The sequence below is a fragment of the Salvia splendens genome, chromosome 13 (assembly GCF_004379255.2).
Source record: "Salvia splendens isolate huo1 chromosome 13, SspV2, whole genome shotgun sequence".
NCBI classification, from domain to species: Eukaryota; Viridiplantae; Streptophyta; class Magnoliopsida; order Lamiales; family Lamiaceae; genus Salvia; species Salvia splendens.
In genome coordinates, this window is record NC_056044.1 from 21,781,556 (window position 1) to 21,804,287 (window position 22,732).

A 22,732-nucleotide genomic window follows, 5' to 3' on the forward strand; every position below is an offset into this window, starting at 1 on the left:
TTCAGTCAATTTGGTATAATAGTTTTTGTTTTCTTTATTTTTTTTCTTTCCTTTTTTTATATTCATAAATCAGACGTGACGTTTCATTAATAATATCGAACTCCATAATTAATTTGATGCTGATAATGAGATTGATCCCAGTTCATTATTTAAAAACTTTTTTTTACTAAACAAAAGTTATTTATTTTAAATTTAATTTATTATTTTTGTAAAAATTAATGTTCCCTCCGTCCTACTCTAAGTGGAGTAATCCTAATTCGGCAAGAGATATTATATAGTGTTGTTTAGTAGGTAAATTAGAGAGAATAAAGTTTAAAAATTAGAAAAAGTAATATTTCTATATTTAGAAATGTGTCATTTAGAGTGAGACATCTCAAAAAAATGTGTCACTTAAAGCGAGACAGAGAGAGTATTGTTTAATGAAAGTTACTTACGTTTAAATAATATTATTCTAATGAATAAAAAGTATACTATGCAGTGGCGGAGGGAGAGGGGACAATGGGGGTACGAGTGTACCCCTCAAAATTTTTTTTTAATAATATTATATATTTAAATATAAATTCAGAGAGAGAGGATGGTTTGAGTTTTTAAGAGGAATTGATGAAGACTTTCAGAATTTGCGAGATATTAGTTCTCTTTTGGTGAAGCTTGTTGAAACAAAAAGATATGTGGTTTATTCGCGTGTGGTTTTACTTATCAAGTTGATTTTGATTCTTCCGGTTGCCACTGCAAGTGTAGAGAGAGTGTTTTCTGGAATGACGTTTGTGAAGAATAAGTTGAGAAATAGAATGAGTGATCAACCTTTGAACGATTGTTTGGTCACTTTCATTGAGAAAGATGTGTTTCTACAAGTATCCGACGATGATATAGTGAATCGTTTTGAAGAAATGAAGACTCGTCCAAAAATAAATTAGATATAATGTAGTTTATTTTTGTATTTTGAAATGTATGACTGTAAAATTTGTATATTTCAAAATATATTGATTTTAGTATTAGTTTTTATTTTTGGTATGTTATATAATGATTTATCATATGACTCGCACCCCCGAATATAAATTCCTGGATCCGCCACTGATACTATGGTGTTCGGTTGGCTAGATTAAATCTAATGATTAAATATGTATCATGTTTGGTTCATAAGATTGAACCCTTCAACTTAATCCTAGATGGATAGTCTCATGATACTTAGTCATAGCCTCCCCCCTCCAACTAAAATAATCCCACAACTTAATCCTAGATGGATAATCTCATGATATTAGTCATGACAATCGAACGCCACCTATATAAATACTATTATAAGTTAAATAAAAAATATTTTTGTAATGTACCAAAGTTTTTGTTCTAATAATACTATTCTTTTGGATAAAAGTTACTGTATTTTTCTGATAAAATTTATTGTTCTAATGAATAAAAACTATTTTAATAATAAGAATTTATTTTTTATTGTACAAAAGTTATTGTTCTAATAAGTAAAGTTACTATTCTTGTGCATGCAAATAAAAGTTACTATTATAACTTTGAGTTGATATCATTTGACCTACTTTTTTAAAAAAAAATTTTTTGGACAGAAACAATTACGGTTATGAAGGGAAATATAGTCTATTTACTCTATCTACTTCACTAAAATATTCAATTTTGCTCTCTTTTTATTCCTTGCCCCTTCATCCTTCTCTCTCTTCTTCATTAAAATAAAATATTCGTCATTAAAATATTTAATTTCTATCTTCTTAATTAAAATTTAATTTCTCTTTTCGTTTCATTAAAAAGTGAATTTGCGTTCTTGTGTTTGATATTTTAAATTATTCAAATTAGTGTGGGAATCGACTTGATCAGGGACAGTGAAAATGTGGAAGAAGAGAGAGAAGGATCAATGGGGAAGAAGAAACAAAGAGAAATTAATATATTTTAATTAAAAAAGAGAGAGTAAATATACTAAATTGTCATTTATGGTCATAAGGGTATTTCTGTCCAATTTTTTTTTAAAAAATAGCTTAAATGATATTAAGTCGAAGTTGACGGACATCAAAAGATATTTTCAAATGTTACGGACCAAAAATGATAGTTTGACAAAGTTTACAGACTAAAAAAAATGGTCCCTCTTTATAATATTAACCCCACAATCAATTAACACTCTTTCCACTATATTTCCCCTTCTTTCTATTACTTTACCAATTGCAAATTAAAATTCGTGTCATTTATAAGTTTGTCTATTTTTTGAGGATGGAGGGAGTATTAATTTTGTGAATAAAACAAATTATTAGACCCAATTTATGAGATCGCCTTTCCATCATTTTGACATACTATGTTGTAAATAATTTTCACTTGTTTTAATTATTTGTTCTTAGGAAGTGTTTTGGTTAGGCCTATTTTAAAGGGTCCGTAAGTTTCAGGAGCTTATAAGATATTTGGAGGGTTATAAAAATACAATCCGTAATATATTAAGAGTTCATAGATTGTGAAAACGTTTTGATGATTGAAGTCTATTTGAAGTTTTAAGGTGAATTGTAAGTTTGTGAGAGAAAATGAAAGATATGTATTTTTCACTACTTATAAAGCTATAAGTTCACTTCTTCATTCAAATGCCCTTAAATTTAATATCCGATTTCTGAGACCCGTAGGCCATGTTTGGTTGCCAGGATTTTGTCTGGGAAAGTAATCTGATTCCTTAAATTTTAAATTCCTGTGTTTGTTTCGATTTTTAATCAAACTGGGAAAGTAATCAGAATCCCAAGAACAAGGAAAGTTAGTACAACTTTCCAGGATTCTGAATCCTAACTTTTTTAGGTATTCTTTTTCCCAGTTTTATGATTCTTACATATTTAATTATTATTGTTATTATTATTATTATTATTACAATGTTTTAAAAATAATTTTAAATTACAAATCATACTTAATTTCAGAATAATAAATAGCTATAATTAAAATGATCATAATTATAACTTTGTATTATAATAGTTATATATAATTTTTAATATCATAATAATAATTAATAAATTATTAAATAATTAAAATATAATTATATAATATAAATTATATTGTAATAAATACTAATTATTATTTTATAAATTAATAATTAATAAAATCGTAGTGAAATTCTAAATTATAAAATTTATTTAAATTATAATATCCTTAAATATTATAATAGTAATAATAATAATAATAATAATTATTATTATTATTATAATCATTTATGATTATAATACTCCATGTAACTATAATTATACTTGTATTATTATATATTGTGATGGATGATTCATATTTAAACTATCCATCATAATAATAAATATATAATAATATAATTGTCATCATTTGTAATTAATAATTTATTAAAAAAATTTATTATTCTTTTTATAAATAAAATAATAATAAGTCTATCTTTAGTTTGGTGTTTAAATGAAATACAAAATTTAAAATCTTGGTATTCTCCAAACACAGGAAAGTAAAGTTATTAGGAATCATATTCTAGAAATTCATTTTCCTAGGAATCATATTCCTTGTCAACTTTACTTTCCTGCCAACCAAACATGACCGTAATGTTTCAAAACTTTTCGCTATAAATAAAGGAAATAATCTTAGTTGATTTTGGGTGTGTGTTAAGGGTAATCCCCTCAACGAGTCTTGATCGACGACGCGGAGTTGACGATGAGAAGAAGAACGGCGGACGTCTCAAGCTTGCCTTGAGATCAGCTCCGATTGTAGGGTTTGCGGTAAAGTAAAGAACAAGGAAAAATAAAGAAAACGATAGATTGAGGAAAATAATACGTTATTTCATTGATTGCCTAAAGAGAAGAACAATAGTCCTATTTATAATACTAATACTAACTTAACGAGCAAGAAATAAATATCCTAAAGATACGGTAAATCAAACTAATTAATAAAGATATGGGGATCTCATGTGGATATGCACGTATCAACTCCCCCGCGGTTAAAATCCACCTTGTCCTCAAGGTGGGAACCACGACACAACGAAGAGAGTCCGAAACAACAGCTTTGGCGAGATAACTCCCCCCGGATCAAATGCCCACCGAATAATTGAACGACTTCCTTCAATATTCCCATAAACATTCACCGAGTGAGGCTCGATGCCTGCCGTGGATGACATATCGATGAATGGCACAAAAACCTTCTTCCCTTCGAGGAATGGCACAAAAACCGAAGCTGGAGACCGCGATAAAGTTGCAGTCGTTACCTTGAGATGCATTGCAATAGGAGCAGACGACTTCTTTGGTGCTTCGTCAATTATGGTGGGGTTTTCAATCACCGGCTCTGCCTCATCCCGAGCCTCAATGACATTCTTCGACACATGAACATCTTCGTCTTGAATTGCTGGCAAGTCCCCATTCTCTGGGAGGTTGTACAGTTCTCCAGAAACAACTTCTTCTGCAGATGACGTGCTCCGCTCCGAAACAATATTCTCCTGAACTCGGATGAGAACTGGCTCTTTAGGAACATGAACGACAACATTATGGACCACCGCTGGGCTAACACCAATATTATTCACGTAATAGGGATCAACGGTGTAAGGCGGAGCAGCAGCGGGCAGCATCGCCGGTGGTGGATCAGTGTAGGGATCGGTGTAGTACTGCGGCTGCGGCTGACAATAGGGATCAGTGTAGGGATCGGTGTAGTACTGCGGCTGACTATAGGGATCAGTGTAGGACGGCGTAGCAGAGCTGATCTCCGAGAACGGAGGGATGTGAGGCACATTGACATCCATGCGCGCCGGCCGCCGCTGCCCCGGGGAATCCCATGACGACCCGCCGCTGTAAACGTGGGGCTCGCTGAAACGATTCCCCCAATTATCCCATGCCGAGTGTGGACGCGACGCTGGGGGCAGATCCCACGTCGACTGGAGTTCTTGTTGGGCCATGCGCTGGGTTGTGCCTGCGCGTCGCGAACCCGATGCACCGCTAGGGTTTGGGCGGAACCCTTCGGTGAAGTCCATGAAGGGTGAGGTCGCTGGTAGATGCAGCGCATAAGGCAAGTCAGCCTCCAATGATCTGGGAAGAGGGCGGCTGTCGGGTGGGTCTGGTTCAGGCCGCGAAGTGTGTCGCGCTGACGGCGGGCGACGATCGTAATCGTCCACCCACGCTTCCATCCTAGCCATGCCGGCGACCAGCCGCTCGAACATGACACGGATCGCATCAATGGGCGGCGAGTCCGACGCTGCCTGCGTCAACACCGGATCTGAAATTGAGGGCAGCGAACACATAAGGTCTGTGCGCCCTACTCCTGCTTGAAAATCGGACATGAGCTCATCAATGGAAGCACCAATTGTTAAGGGTAATCCCCTCAACGAGTCTTGATCGACGACGCGGAGTCGACGATGAGAAGAAGAACGGCGGACGTCTCAAGCTTGCCTTGAGATCAGCTCCGATTGTAGGGTTTGCGGTAAAGTAAAGAACAAGGAAAAATAAAGAAAACGATAGATTGAGGAAAATAATACGTTATTTCATTGATTGCCTAAAGAGAAGAACAATAGTCCTATTTATAATACTAATACTAACTTAACGAGCAAGAAATAAATATCCTAAAGATACGGTAAATCAAACTAATTAATAAAGATATGGGGATCTCATGTGGATATGCACGTATCAGTGTGTTGGGTACTAGAAGTTAGAATATTGTTGTGGGGCTTAGAAAAATATGATTTCGGTGTATTTGCGTTGGTTAGTGAAATGGTAATGACTAAAATATGATATATATATATATATATATATATATATATATATATATATATATATATATATATATATATATATATATAAGGTAGCGTTAAGCTTCTTTTCTCCCCTTAGATTTAAGTTTCTTCGCAATCTGGATCGTTGGATCAGGAGGATGGACGTTCTTGATTAAAATCATATTTATGATCCCGCACTTCATTATTTGACCAATTTCGTGCATCATGAGGGTGAAGTAGTCATTGTATGTACTCAAAACTGATGAAAACGTATTGTGCGAAATTTACTCACAATATCTCTCCCGATTCTCTCTCTCGACGCGTCTTCCCAATTCCTGTAAAAACCCTAGCCGCAGCCACTCAAAATCAAGCCGTTTTCTCGGAAATTCACCGGGGTTTGCCTTGATTTCCAATAACCCTTCCTGGTTTGAACAATATTATCACCAGCGCACTGCATACAGAAGCAATTCAAATTCTCGCCGAGAAATGGAAATCGATTCAGGCATAAACTTGTATTCCAAAGAGCAACACAAAATGTATCAAACTTGGTTCAACTTTGCAGATACAGGTTGCTGCCTCTTTCCTTTTTTTCAAATTTTGTTTTTATTCCCAAGTTGAAATGTTTCCGTCTATGGAATATTAGCCGTTTAGTTCAGTTATCATTTGTGTTTACAGATCGAGATGGCCGGTTAACTGGAAATGACGCGACGAGTTTCTTTGCCATGTCAGGTTTAGCGAAACCTGAGCTCAAGCAGGTTTAGTATACTGATATGAATTCCTCATTTTTTTCAATTTTCTCCTTTTTGTTGTTTTGTATAGTCAAAGAGTAAAGGAAGTAATTGTTACATTCTTTTTAATATAACTATATGTCATTGCAGTATTTACCTAAATGAGTACATTATATATGTTGCTGGGCAGTGGAAATTTTTTGGTTGTAATTTTAATGTTCATTTGGTACATTTATTTCTACAATATATATCTATTTGGTATTCCTTATATTGCACATTTCTTGATGCATGTTGGTGCTGCTGGACAGGGACAAAGCAGTTGAGGATGAACATAGAAGATGTTTTAATGTTTGTGTGGTCATTACTTGAATGCAATGTTTGTGTGGCCATTACTTGAATGGATCTGTACATTATGTAACTATTTTTATGCATTATATATCATGTATCATGCATCATGTGACTGTTGTATGTGGTCAAAGAGTAAATGGAATATTTGTATGTTTATTACTTGATTTACTCAGTTCATTATTCGCTTGTTTGAATGCATTATTTACCATGTTTTATACATAATGTGAATGCTTTTGTAAAGCCTTCGAAGAGCGAAGACAATATTTATATGTGAATTGTGTTAATGAATCTGTACATTATTTAACTATTTCTATGCATTATATACCTGTTTCATGCATCCAGTGCTTGCTGTTGTACATGGGTTAAAGAATGAATGAAATATTTTTATGTTCATAACTAGCCTGAATCTGTACATTATTTAGCTATTACTATACATTATTTATCATGTTTTATGCATCATTTGACCGCTGTTGTACATGAGTATAAGAGTGAATGGAATATTTTTATATATTCATTACTTGAGCGATTTTGTTCATTAATTGTCTATTTGAATGCATTATTTATCATGTTTTATGCATCATGTGACTGTTGTTGTATATGTGTCAAAGAGTGAATGGAATATTTGTATGTTTATTACTTGACCGGACCTGTACATTATTTAGTTATTTTAGTGCAGTATTTATCATGGTTTATGTTTTATGTGACTGTAGTTGGACATGTGACAATGGGTGATTGCAATATTCATGGTGCATTTGTTGATTTATTCTGAACATTATTTGATTATTAAAATGCATTATGTATCAGTTTTTAGGTATTATTTTGATGCTTCTGTGCAAGGGTGTATAAGTGAATGCATTATAAATGTCCACATTATTTTATTCAGTCTGTACATTATGTAACTAATTGTATGTTATTATTCTGTATGTTGTACAGCATCAAAGCAACTAAAATTGGACATCAACGAGGCGGTCGATGATATACTGCCAGTAGGAATTGCAAGGAGTGAATCATTATTTGTACATTATTTAGCTATTTCTATGCATTAGTTATCCTGTATAATGCATCATTAGACTGATGTTGTACATGAGTCTAAGAATGAATGCAATATTTGTATGTTAATTACTTGACTGATTATGTATATTATTTGGCTATTTGAATGCATTATTTATAATGTTTTAGGTATCACGTGGTTGCTGTTGTACGTACTAGACCCTAGCCCCTAGGCTTGTTAAACCCTTAAGGAAAACAAGAAACGTGTGTCAAACATCGAAACACGGTACAACCTAAATGAAACGGGTCAGGATAAATGTTCATTATATTTCACAAATAATGCATTACAGAAACTTATATAACGCATTACACTACATAATATGTACAGTATGTGTATCTGTTTTAAAAAATACCTACGCGCTATGCATGTGCAACCCGAGACGAATTACTGCAGCTCGTGTATTTGGACAACGTTTTTTAGACTTAGAACATACTATCCCTAGGCTTGTTAAACCCTTAGGGAAAACAAGAAACGTGCGTTAAACATCAAAACACGGCACAACCTAAATTAAACGGGGCAGGATAAATGTTCATTACATAGCACAAATAATTCATTACAGAAACTAAACTACGCATTATACTACACAATATGTACATTATGTATATCTGTTTTAAAATATACCTACGCGTTATGCATGTGGAAACCCATATGAATTACTACAGCTCGTGTATTTGGATAACGTTTTTTAGACTTAGAACATACTACACCCTAGCCCCTAAGCTTGTCAAACCCTTAGGGAAAACAAGAAACGTTCACCAAACAACGACACACGGCACAACTTAAATTAAACGGGTCAGGATAAATGTTCATTACATATCACAAAGAATGCATTACAAAATATAAACTACGCATTATACTATACAAAATGTACATTATGTGCAACCCCAGACGAATTACTGCAGCTCTTGTATTTGGACAACGTTTTTTAGACTTAGAACATACTACACCCTAGCCCCTAGGCTTGTTAAACCCTTAGGGAAAACAAGAAACGTGCTCCAAACATCGAAACACGACACAAATTAAATTATACGCGCCATATAAATGTTCATTACATATCACAAATAATGCATTACAGAAACTAAACTACGCATTATACTATACAATATGTACATTATGAGTACGTTTTGCGCGGCTTCCTCCTTGTCGAACTGCACGAAGCCATAGCCCCTCGAGTTCTCATTGTGATCGACTGCGATCTTGCAAGAGAGCACAGTTCCGAAGGCAGCGAAGGTCTCGAATTTCATGATCTACACATATTTGGTAATGCGACTTATTTTCCAAAAAAAATGAAAACATCGAAATCAATAACCATGGGCGAAAACAATAAACAGCGGGTAGAGTACTTATTCATCAGACAGACCTGTTCGTCGAGGAGACAAGAGAATATTTTTGTCAGCTTCTAATCCCCTGCGACTGATTAGATGAAGATGAATTACAAACATAAATATACATAATTAACAGAGTCGAGAGACTACTGGTGAACAACTTTTTGCAATTGAAAATCATATTAATATCGATTAAATCAAAGACAAAAACGCAACGTCCACAACAGCGAGAGATAGGGAAACCTACCCCAGAAGCGAGCAGGAAACGTGGACACGGAGAATCGCGAATGAAATCGAGAAGATGATGTGTGATTCAAGCAAAATTAAACCCGGACTAATGGAGAAAGAATTCAGCAGAATCTGCAGAAAATATTTTGAGAAACTGCACAAATCCTCCACGGCTGAAATCATGGAGCATTCCATAACTAACTCCAATTGTTAATCTCTATTATGCCCTTTACACGTTAAAAATTAAGAAAATTAAATAATTTCAGCCAAAGATTTAAACCATTAGATCACTATAAATCCACGGATGTGATTAAGAAGGAGATTGAATTAATAAGGAGAAAAGGATTTGAATACAATCCTATATATATATATATATATATATATATATATATATATATATATAGTTGTGATCCTATAATAACCCCTAAATATCGTAATAATCCTATAACCAAATCTGGACCACACAAACTTAGAACTTCATAAAAAAGGCGCGGGGTAAATATGTCATTTCCCTCATTTAATTTCTGAATTTCGCTCCATTCTTTCACTCCCACTGCATAAAATGATAGTTTTGGCGGATAGAATGATACTCTGAGTTGATAGAATGATACTTTTACTTATTTGTAGGTATGTACATAAAATGATAGTTTTGGCGGATAGAATGATAGTTTTGGCGGATAGAATGATACTCTGAGTTGATACAATGATACTTTTACTTATTTGTAGGTATATACATAAAATGATAGTTTTGGCGGATAGAATGATAGTTTTGACGGATAGAATGATACTCTGAGTTGATACAATGATACTTTTACTTATTTGTAGGTATGTACATAAAATGATAGTTTTGGCGGATAGAATGATAGTTTTGACGGATAGAATGATACTCTGAGTTGATACAATGATACTTTTACTTATTTGTAGGTATGTACATAAAATGATAGTTTTGGCGGATAGAATGATAGTTTTGACGGATAGAATGATACTCTGAGTTGATACAATGATACTTTTACTTATTTGTAGGTATGTACATAAAATGATAGTTTTGGCGGATAGAATGATACTCTGAGTTGATAAAATGATACTTTTGGCTTATATATGTTAGGTTTACTGCATACAATGATAGTTTTACCAGATAGAATGATATTCTGAGTTGATAAAATGATAAGTTTGACTGATAAAATGATAAAATGATTGATTCATGAACATATCATCGCTATTTCTCTGCTCTTTTCATCTCCAATCATACCTTCATTTCAAAGCAATTTCTTATGCAGTAGCAATACCATAATCACTTTACTTCCTCTCTCTTGTTTGATTTTTCGCCTATCTACTATTTTGCATCTCGTTAGCACAATGGCTTATTCTTCTCTTGTTTCCCTTGAAAAAACCATAACTCAAATCCTCCATCTCAGGGGCAGATATTCCGTTTCTCCCCACGAAACAAAGCAGATTGCATCTCTAGATAAGCACTCTCTTTCATTCCTAGCCTTTCTCCAAGATTTTCCCACCAATTCCGAGAATCTGGAATCGAGAATCAGAGATGCAGCGATGGAAGCCGAAGATATCATCGTAAAATTTGACTGCAGAAATTGCACGAGGAATGCGAGGAGAAATGAAGTCGAATCATAAGCTGGTGATAGTAGTTATTGCTGGTTCAACTGCGATTGTAGGCGGTGCAATCATTTTGTGCATTTTAAAAATGTGTGGTGGAGATTTAGTTATAGGGTTATCACATAAATATGGGTTATCATTATAACGCACCCATATATATATATATATATATATATATATATATAGGGATGTATTCATTTCTTTTTCTCATATTTCCTCCTTTTTCCTTTTTAATCTCAACCTTTAATTCCAGCAATCTTGTGGCTTAAAAAAATCGCTGATTCCATTTAATTATTATCAATTAAAAATCGATTAAGGGCAGATTTGGTAGATAATATTTTGTTAGTTATGGAAATTCCATGATTCTCTCCTTTGCAAATATTACGGTTTATTTTCTTCTCTCACGTCGAAGAAGGCAGAGAAGCGTAAGACGTATATGATTCTGCATTACTATTTTTTTGGAAGGATTCAATTATCACAAATCTAAATCCTATTGTTAATCAGTCGTTGGTAGTCAGAGTTTGATCTTAAGCAATGGAAGAAGGTAAATCATGAAGTAGCAGGTTTTTTTAATGTTGCGGATCTTTCTGTAGAAGTGGTAGCAGTTTGATTATTTGATTTTTAATCAACAATTAAATTGTGTTTTGTGTTGCCATGGTATAACATTATTGCTTTCTGTGAGAACTTTCTCCATGGATTCGCTAGCGGCATATGTAGGGTATTAGGTTGAGACGAAGCATATAATGCACGTATTGACGATGTATAATGCACTTAGGTTTCTATATAATGCATAATTCGTGAGAGGCAATGTTTCGGGTAAAAAAGATTTCGTCTGGATTGCGCGGTGTGGCGCACGTTGCTTGTTTCCCCTAAGGGTTTAATAAGCCTAGGGGGTAGGGTGTCGTATGTACAAGTTGTATTAGTTTGATTAATTGATTTTTAATCAACAATAAAATCGTGTTTTTTGTTGACGTGGTATAACATTACTGCTTGCTGTGAGAAATTTCTCCAAGGATTCGCGGGCGGCATATGTAGGGTATTAGGTTGAGACTTGGCATATAATGCACGTATTGACGACGTATGATGCACTTAGATGTCTATATAATGCATAATTAGTGAGCGAGATTGTTTCGGGTAAAAAAGATAGGGTCGTCTGGTTTGCGATTTGTGGCGCACCTTACTTGTTTCCTCTAAGGGTTTAATAAGCCTAGGGGGTAGGGTGTAGTATGTAGGGGGTAGGTTTTAATCAACAATTAAATCGTGTTTTGTGTTGACATTGTATAACATTACTGATTGCTTTGAGAATTTTCTCCATGGCTTCGCTAGCGGCATATGTAGGGTATTAGGTTGAGACGAAGCATATAATGCACGTATTGACGATGTATAATGCACTTAGGTTTCTATATAATGTATAATTCGTGAGAGGCAATGTTTCGGGTAAAAAAGATTTTGTCTGGATTGCGCGGTGTGGCACACGTTGCTTGTTTCCCCTAAGGGTTTAATAAGCCTAGGGGGTAGGGTGTCGTATGTACAAGTTGTATTAGTTTGATTAATTGATTTTTAATCAACAATAAAATCATGTTTTTTGTTGACGTGGTATAACATTACTGCTTGCTGTGAGAAATTTCTCCAAGGATTCGCGGGCGGCATATGTAGGGTATTAGGTTGAGACTCGGCATATAATGCACGTATTGACGGCGTATGATGCACTTAGATGTCTATATAATGCATAATTAGTGAGCGAGATTGTTTCGGGTAAAAAAGATAGGGTCGTCTGGTTTGCGATTTGTGGCGCACCTTGCTTGTTTCCCCTAAGGGTTTAATAAGCCTAGGGGGTAGGGTGTAGTATGTAGGGGGTAGGTTTTAATCAACAATTAAATCGTGTTTTGTGTTGACATTGTATAACATTACTGATTGCTTTGAGAATTTTCTCCATGGCTTCGCTAGCGGCATATGTAGGGTATTAGGTTGAGACGAAGCATATAATGCACGTATTGACGATGTATAATGCACTTAGGTTTCTATATAATGCATAATTCGTGAGAGGCAATGTTTCGGGTAAAAAAGATTTCGTCTGGATTGCGCGGTGTGGCGCACGTTGCTTGTTTCCCCTAAGGGTTTAATAAGCCTAGGGGGTAGGGTGTAGTATGTAAAAAACAACGTTTTTAATACATATACCACAACATGTACTCCGTAACAACGTTTTTATTAGTATGTGTTATACGTATGCATAAATCACGTGTTTGTCTATCTGAATAATTTGACATATTGAAATCATGAAAATCGTGCATTACTTGTCAGCATATTATATTGCAAAGTTGTTATATTATGCTGACCCTTTTTTTCCAATTATGTACAGTGGTTGTTGTACCTGAATGTCCTCCCTCGATGAAGCCTGTTGTAGGTCAGAAATTCCAGTCATTGGATTTCGCTTTTGCTTTCTACGACATATATGCCCGGACAGTTGGCTTTGATACGCGCAAACAAGCTATGAGGAAGGTTGATAATGTCACCACGTGGTATCAAGTTGTATGCAATAGGGAAGGACGAAAGAAGGGTGAAGAGGATGACCAGTTGAATGCCCGTTCTGGTTTCACAATCAAGCGTAGGAAGTTATCTAAGCGGTGTGGTTGTACAGCTAATATATCCTTCAGGTTTTTCTCGGAAGATTGCTCGTCAGGATACATAATTCAGGAGTTCAATGAGATTCATAACCATCATATGGTTGAGACGGAACAACAGAAATTCATGTCAAGTAATCGCAAGTTGGATGATGTACATCACAAATTTATACTAGACTGTTCGAGGGCGAATATAGGACCCACGCTTACATTTAAGGTATTGAAGGAGATTCTTGGTGGGTTTGACCTGGCTGGTTGCACTGTGGGGGATATCAGGAATGCCTCACGGGACATAAAAGCATATGCACAAGGAGTTGATGTACAAATGGTGTTGGATGACATGGCTAGGAAGAAGGAGATGTCCGAGGCTTTCACCTATCACTACGAAGTTAACGAATTTGACCAGTTGGTTGCTTTGTTTTGGTGCGATGGTGTGATGAAGAGAAATTACCACATGTTTGGTGACATTGTGTCCTTCGACTCCACATACAACACAAATAGGTACAAAACTAAATAATGTGTTGTTTATGTTATATTCTATTAATGTATTGTATATTGTATGCATTATTTGTTTGATGTTACTGCATTATGTACTGCCGTAAGTTGCATTATTATACGATTATGCTTATGACGACCGGTTGTTGTCATGTCCGCAGGTACTGTATGATATTCACTCCTTTCACTGGAAAGGATAATCATGGTAGTCCTGTGACATTTGCGGCCGGGTTGGTGTGCAGCGAGAAAACAGGGGCATTTGCTTAGCTGTTCAGACATTTTATAGATTGTATGGGTGTAGCACCCAGGATGATTGTGACCGATCAAGATTTGGGTATGCGATCAGCGATTGAAGAAGTCCTCGTCGGCACGCGTCACCGTTGGTGTATGTGGCATATAATGCATATGTGGCATATAATGCATAAATTGGCAGTCAAGGTACCAAACAGATTATTGCGGGACGACGATTTCAAAAAGGAGTTTAACGCTTGTGTTTGGTCGGACCTATTAGAGCCGGAGGAATTCGAGGAGGAGTGGAATAGATTGGTTGAACATCATCAGCTGGAGGACATCGACTGGTTCAACACACTGTATGCATATAGGAGGTACTGGATACCGGCGTACTTTAGGGATTTTCCTATGGGTTCGATGATTAGGACTACGTCCATATCTGAATCAGAGAACAGTTTCTACAAAAATTATCTGAAGCCCCGAGCAAACATAGCCGAATTCTACCTGAGTTTCAACCACGCCATAGAATTCCAGCGGAATAGTAGAACAGCTTTGGACTACCACGATGCCACGTCCATACCCATACTCGCAACTACTCTGCCGTTCGAGAAACATGCTTCTACATTGTTTACCGACAGTATGTTCAGGAAAATACAAGAAGAAATAGTCGAAGGTAATGACAGATGTCGTGTGCTGAGTTTTATGTCAGGAGAAACTGCTGACACATACAAGCTTGGCGATAGCAAGCGCAATGCATATTTTGTTCGCCATGGTTATTTGTGCAGTCATATTTTCTTCCTATTTCGGAACAATGAGGTGAAAAAAATCTCGGAGAAATATTGTGAAAGCAGATGGATGAAGACGCCCTTAGCCAAGGCTGTACACGGGGAGTTTCAGGAACGCTTGCTTACTCACTCATCCGCTGACGATAGGCAAACTGTGTCAAAGAAGGCGATTTCGATGTTTTATGGGTTTCTTAGACAGTTTGAGACCGACATCGGCGCATTACGTGCATTTGTAGCTGGCGTCGAAGAACTTGGCAACTCACTTCAAACTGGTAATCCGGTAACCTCAGTCGCTGAGAAGAGGCGTATGGTTAAAGAGTTTTACGGAATGGCAAGGCCTGAAACTGTTGCAGTGCATCCTCCCGATGTTGTGAAGACGAAGGGTCACGCCAGCAGCTCGGCGAGCCGTCTGATTTCAAAGAGAGACAAGGCTATAAAGGATGCGACTAGGCCTCTTAGATGGTGTAAGGGTTGCGATGAGATGGGTCATCACGACTCTAGGAATTGTCCTGTGCTTAAAGAGATGAGGATGGAGAAGGATGCTCGCAAGGGGAAAAATCCAGCTTGAATCATATCTTTAAAAAAATTCCTGCATTTGTTGTTCCTTTGGTCGATTCTTTATTTTTAGTAGGATGGTTGTAATAGAATCTCTTGGTTTACTTGGTTTGGGTGAAAAATATGTCGGTTTATTAGATGGTTAAACATCTGTCCCTAACACTTTTCATGAGCATTATTTTAACTCAAGCGTTGAAGGCCTAATACATTATACGTTTTCCATTAACAATTACAAAACATATATACACATTCGAGGCGTACTAAATATACGTTCTACTATATCAGGTATGCAATCAACAAATGCATTATTTATTGTTGCAATTGCATTAGACATAACGATTGTTGCATTATTTGTGTAATATACACAAACAACATTTGTGTATGCATAATATAATACGAATACTTACAGTATATGCAGACATGATGCACATACAATGGAGGCCTACTATGTATTTGTTGCAAATTATTAGGTGTGCAATAAACGAATGCATTATTTAGTTGAGGCGCTAGCATTACGCCCAACGATTGTTGCATTATCCATGTAAAATACGCAAAGAAAGTTTCGTAATGCATAATATATTACGAATACTTATGTTAGGAGCAGATATTATATACAAATATAAATGCGTACTACATACATGGATTAATATGTATTAGGTGTATAAAAAAATGCATTATTTAGTGTTGCCATTGCATTGCGCACAGGAATTAGTGCATTATTTGGCATCTGTAAAGCATTACGACAGTTAAACGACCACCTATTTTGAACAAAACAAAATTACAAACACGACAAAGGACATAATACACCAAATACACAAAAAGTATTTTCATCCGTCTGATTAAAAGGAATGCACATACGGTTCTGCTGAGTGCTCACAAGATAAAATTCAAAAAGACTTTCTCAAAAACATTGGTAAGTGTATTGAAGGTTGTAATAATATCTAAAATGCTAAGTCTTCCAACAAATACCAGAGAGTCACGCACTACAAACCATAATTTTCTACCCAACATTCGAAATTGAAATTTGCAGGTTTTTCTTTCCAGAACTTGGTTGCATTTTTTTGGTTTGCGGCACCGCGGACATTGTGAGCACAAGTCAGTAACGCCCTTGCGAACTTGATTCGAAACATTTCAATACTTTTGTTTCCCTTCGCTGTGAGCCCGCATTCCCAGTCTTTCTCCTTCTCTCCAAAGTAGGTTTCCAAGTGGCGCATGACATACACACCATTCTCAGATAGGGACAGGTTGTTCCGCCACGGCATTGCAACTACATGTGTTGTGCACTTTCGAATCACATCAGCCAGTCTGGAGTCGTTGCACTTATCTATTGCGTCAGCCATGAATTTCCGCTAAAACAAAAACATACATAATTTTACCGCATCACCAAAATATGTTTTAATGCATAAAAGGAAAAAAAATAGAGTGGTCACATATCATACCAGCAAAGATGGTGTGTCCCCATATTTGTCGCCGAACGATGCGTGCGACTCTGTGAGGGTGTGGTCAATAATGTTGATCTTGCCATCCGGCACATTGAAACAGACCACATATTGATGTATATTCCCCCAAATTGGGAAGAAGATCTACACGACGAAGATAACAATAAATGTTATTGTAAGATGTCCTAAACAATTGATTCTCATACAAATAAGTTTATATTCACACTAACCAGATCGTGTTTCTCCAATTTGCTGTATCCTGCTGCTAGTGCCTCCTCAAAAAGAATGGTCCAAAAAGACGCAAATCTCCTTTCTTCATCCCACTCTTCAGGGCTATCTATCAGCGATGGTGCCTACAATCGTTGTCGGTACTTCAGGTACTTATGTTGCAGAGTAATATTCATTTCGTAAATAGATAAAATAATAGATTCACTCACGCATGGCCTTGTCGAAAAGAAGAGTCTGGACGCTGTATATGGTGCCTTGAGCTTCTCCATATTGTTCAAATATGAGCACCAAGTGTCCACGATGACCGGGCTGACAGGTTTAAATGGTGCCAGTGAAAGGAACTCGGACTTCACTGTTTGTTTGTAGGAGTCTTCGTAAACAATTGCATCCCTGCATATCAATATAAAATGCCACGTTAATAATTGCCTACATAAGCACTATCAAATCCAAATAATGAAGCTAAAATCCCAGTAGGTTTATTACTGTTTTCAAAGAATACCAAACCTAATGTAGAATAAACTTCTATTACTGTATGATTACATAATGCACAATGAGAATTTCATAATGCGAAGTTTAGAAATTAATACATGAAATACAAAAAAACAATCAATAAAGAGAATCACCCTCTTCACACATCAAATGCAACACAAATAATACACACCTGATCGATTTATGCATCTCCGCTGTGCTCAGAACCCAGAAATATAGTTCCTTGTCATTGCCGTTAGCCTTGGCTGTAAGCCTTACAGCACGCTCGTTGAAAGGAGATCGCATAGCAGGACTAGCTTTCCTTAAACGTGTCGTTTCAACGTTTAAATCCTGCTGCAAATATACAATACACATACAACAATTAGGCAAAATCCTTAAAAGATGTTATCTATTATTTTGTTACCGATCGGATGGCCTCCTTAGCCTTGTTGACCTTCTCCTTTCCTTTTACACGTCCAGCCGCGATTTTCAATGGCACGTCGGAACTAATACCACCCATCCCAGCCTCAAAAATTACTATCCCCTTCTCCTTTGACAGGGGCGGTCTCTGTGAATGCAAGGTTACAATACAATTCATAAGATAATTAGACATACTGCATAATGCCTAAGATACTCAATATAATGCACCAAACATAATAAATAATGCACATACTGCAATGTATAATGCACATTATATCTGACCTAACAACGTTAGATTAGTACAAACCTTTGTCACTGCAGGCTGTTTCTCCTGTCCACGCTTCAAAGCCATTTCCTTTGTCAAGCCTGATCTGTTATCTTCCTTTCCCTATGTTTTCAAGTCAATCAGATATGTGTCTTTACAAGTTCACATAAAAATGTTATGATATACAATACATTAAATTAAATCAAACCTTGACTCTCCCATCGGGACATGACATATCTGATATTACCTTAACACATTTTTGTTTTGTTGTTGTCACCACCTCTTTACCACCTTCTCTAACTCTTCCAGTTCCGTCACCCGACAAACCCACCTTAGCATTTCCACCTTTCGTAATCTCCCTTCGCTCGTGTACCGTCTCCCCTACTCCACCAGTCTCCTGCGCAATACAACAATCATTTAAATGTTGTCAAAATAACAAAAATTATGTGCGCGAATAACTAATTTGGATACTTACGGCACCAACCACCTCCATGTGTGTTGCTGCAACTGAGGTGTGCACATATGCTGGGACTCCAAGTCCGGCAACATCACCTAATGGAGCAGACATTGTCGCGCCTCCTTGACACACTTCATTTAACGGCCGATCCACATCCGGTGCAACACTTGCTTGGCCATCAGGTTTGGAAGGTTGTACTCCTCCAGCGCTTACACATGCCTCGGGGGTTGGCTGTGTGGCAAACGGGTCGGGGCAGTCAAATCCATCTAAAACAAAAGATGGCCGTGTAAAGCTTTTTGTAATGGACTTTTTTTTGTCGTAGGCTGCCATCATTTTCTCCATCTCAGCAATCCATTCCTGACTGTACTCCTCCTCATCCTCTCTTGCTTGGGTCAAGGTTGTTGTTATTTCGTCATCTCCAACCTCCTCTTCCTCAGGAATCCCCAACAATTTTCTGCCAATTTGACTTCCCACACGGATGCAACCATCGTCAAGTAGCTCGAGAGGGATACTGATGAAATCATCAACCCACATAGAGATAGCGTGGGCCATCAACGCGCTAGAACCAACAAACTTGTCTCTTAGGCGCCTTGCTCTGTGGAGTCCCGTAGAGGACCCTTCTCCCGCAGCCATAGTTGCTCGCCTTTGCATTTCCTCTTCCGCTACCAATCTGTCCTTGTCTACACGTGGCTCTAATCTCCCAGTACCAAACTGGTCGCGTTCTAGATCCTCACGTTGCTTTAGGGAATCGGCTGTCCACCCTTTCATCGTAGGCCAGGTTCGTGCTACGCGTCGCCGGATGTGGACCACGCGGTCCACATAGCAGCACTGGAAAAATTATGCAAAAAATAGGGGTTATTGATCAATAATGCAAACTACATTACAAATAATGCATTATGTGACACATTATAATGCAGCATCTGATGATAAATATATAGCATCTCTTTTTTATTAGAAACCTACCACCAGGCAGTGTATTGGCCCGGAGAACAATGGAGACTGTCCGCTAGCCCAGCTCGGGTAAGTGGCCTCAAGGACCGACAACACGTAGCCACACCAATTAAGATTTCTGATATCCGCTACATTGTCGACAAAATGTAAAATCTTCGGCTTGCAGTGGCCGTCAGAAGGAGTTTCTACCAAAGCATTTTCAAGTAGGAACATGAATAGCTTCTTGAATTCATCTCCACCATCCACATCGGCCATCATCATCTGTGCAATATCTTTTTGGGTCATCTTAAATCGTCCCTTCTGGCATCTCTCTGCCAGTAGGTCATTAAATGTGAAGTTTGACTGCTTGCCCGTTGATGGCCTTGATATGACTTGTGGACCACGAGGGAACCCCAACGTTAGGTGGACATCCTCTTCGTCAAGAGTAAGGTATTCACCGCCTGTAAGTTGAATCTGGCAGCGGGCAAGATTTAAGGACCTCAATACCCAATATGCAAGATACAGAGGGATTTCCTTAATGTCGAAATCAAGGACCGCCCCAAATCCAATTTCTGTAACAGCCCTCTTCTGTCTGGGATTCAGCTGTTTCAAGCATTCAATGAATTCAGAAGGGGTTCTGCGGCAGTATAGTCGATCCTGTTTTCGCCCCGTAGGTTGTTTAGGCTCTCCTTGACGACCAGAGGTCCCAGGTCCTATCTCGGCTAACCTCTCCCTAAATCTTTTAGCAAGGGCCACTGGAATAATGTCGTCGACAACACTGTCTATGTCGACTCTAAGCTGGTTATCTGAAATGGACCAAAAAACACATCATGAACTGAATTTGATTACTGATTAATATGTAAAGGAGAATATATGATGCTGAAGTCGCAATAATTAATGAATTAAACTTAAACACCACAGATAACACCATTAATACATATACCACAACATATGATGCGTATGGCACAATAATTAGTGTATAATACTTAACAACGACAGCTATGACCGTAAATAATGCTTCAAATACTTACTACAATGCAAATATCACGTTACATAATGCACAGAATAAAGTAAATAATGCACATAAATTTACAAGTTCACTTTATGCATAAATCATAGAGGACACATAATGCACAGAATGGCCTACAAAAATGCACAGAGTAATCTTAGTCATATTGCATACAATGAACCAAATAATTCTTACTGTCAATCCATATTGTAAAGAATGTATATTCAATCGTCAATCTGAATCCTCTGTAACAATACAGACAACACACCTTTTCAGCAGCAATATAATGCATAGATAATGATACATAATGCACGATATGCCCAAAAAAATGCACACAGTAATGTTAAATATCTTATTCTCTAGCACGGTTAACACAAGCAACACACAGACCTGGGACCATTATTATACACAATAAACTAAACTGATACTGAAAAACACAAGATGCGACGGCAATCTACCTGCATCCTGTGAGGCTTGCGAGCGCGGACGTCCTCTTTTAGGCATTTTGAACCTGGCATAAAACAGAAATATAAGAGACCTAAATCCATCCCCGTTTAACACAACACAATATCTACATCAGGATAATCAGTTACAACCAATTGTCGAACAATTTATTTCGGATATTTTTGCGCCTCGTCGCATTCAAAGATTCAATTTTTACAACATGGGTCTGCCAAATCACTGAAAAAAGATGCCTAAATCACTGTCAACACATACCAACTAGAAATGAATCGGTGTTTCTGAGTATATGTTATCGGCGAGAGCTACTAACTACGAAATTCGGTCGACAAAATCACCAGTATTCTCCGGCGGCGCTGGGAGGGAGAATGTTAGGGTTTCGGCTGTTGAGAAAGTGGAAGGAGTGGCTTGGGTTAAGTGGGTAATGAATGAAGAAAGAAGTAGAAAGGGGTCGTTTCAAATCCCCCGAAATTCTCGACTACTAAAAATATGGCGGTTCATATTTGGTTAAAATGTCTAGATTAACCCTATATTGCATGTACCATCCTTCTATAATGCAACACGAAAGTAGTTTTATTGACACATTTTGATCCATCGATTCCCTACATCTAACGGTTATTATTAAGAAGGAAAAAGGATGTAAGATGTGAAAAGGAGAATAAGGCTCCCATATATATATATATATATATATATATATATATAGGGATGTATTCATTTCCTTTTTGTATCTTTTGTTCTTTGTTCTTTTTAATCTCAGCCCCACGATTTTGTCATCCGACGGTTAGATTGGTGCCACGTGTCATTTAATAATGCAGATTTTCAGTTGAATAAGGCGCACCGACTAATAATGCACCATTATAGTGTAATAATGTAGATTTTCAGTTGAATAATGCACCATTATAGTGTAATAATGCAGATCATCTGGACCGTTATGAATGAGATCTAACGGCCCATATTAAGAAGAATAAAGGATCTAAGGGATGAATAGGAGAATAACGCTAACTAGATCTAATGGCCCAGATTTGATCTCTAGTTCGGTCTTTAAAATTGGTTCGACATTGATCACAACTCTCTCTCTCTATATATATATATATATATATATATATATATATATATATATATATATAGAGTAAATAGGGTAGTGATATATACAAAACACCTCCATAGTGTAGAATTAGAGACCAAAATATAATCACTAGATCAGATTTTGAATGGATTAGATTAAGATTTGGACGTCATATTTCCATAGTTCATTCTTAACTCGAATTACTTCATCCAGGGTGTAATTTGGTACTTTTGTAATTAAGTCAATGTTGTTAATTATGGTATGAACGAAATTAAGTTACAGATTATTCCCATCTTCACCATTTTGTTTTTCCGTTCTATTCCTCTCTCA

General features: G+C 36.8%; 2 protein-coding genes across 2 annotated transcripts; both read left to right on the plus strand.

The window, feature by feature from the left end:
• Window positions 1–11,508: 11,508 nt before the first annotated feature.
• LOC121760691 (protein FAR1-RELATED SEQUENCE 5-like) lies at window positions 11,509–14,357 on the plus strand. The gene is made up of 3 exons (XM_042156324.1): window positions 11,509–11,518; window positions 13,334–14,096; window positions 14,252–14,357. The coding sequence occupies exons 1-3, from the start codon at window positions 11,509–11,511 to the stop codon at window positions 14,355–14,357; spliced, it is 879 nt and encodes a 292-aa protein (XP_042012258.1).
• Window positions 14,358–14,507: 150 nt separating this feature from the next.
• LOC121760692 (protein FAR1-RELATED SEQUENCE 5-like) lies at window positions 14,508–15,674 on the plus strand. The gene has a single exon (XM_042156325.1). The coding sequence runs from the start codon at window positions 14,508–14,510 to the stop codon at window positions 15,672–15,674; it is 1,167 nt and encodes a 388-aa protein (XP_042012259.1).
• The last annotated feature ends 7,058 nt before the right edge of the window (window positions 15,675–22,732 follow it).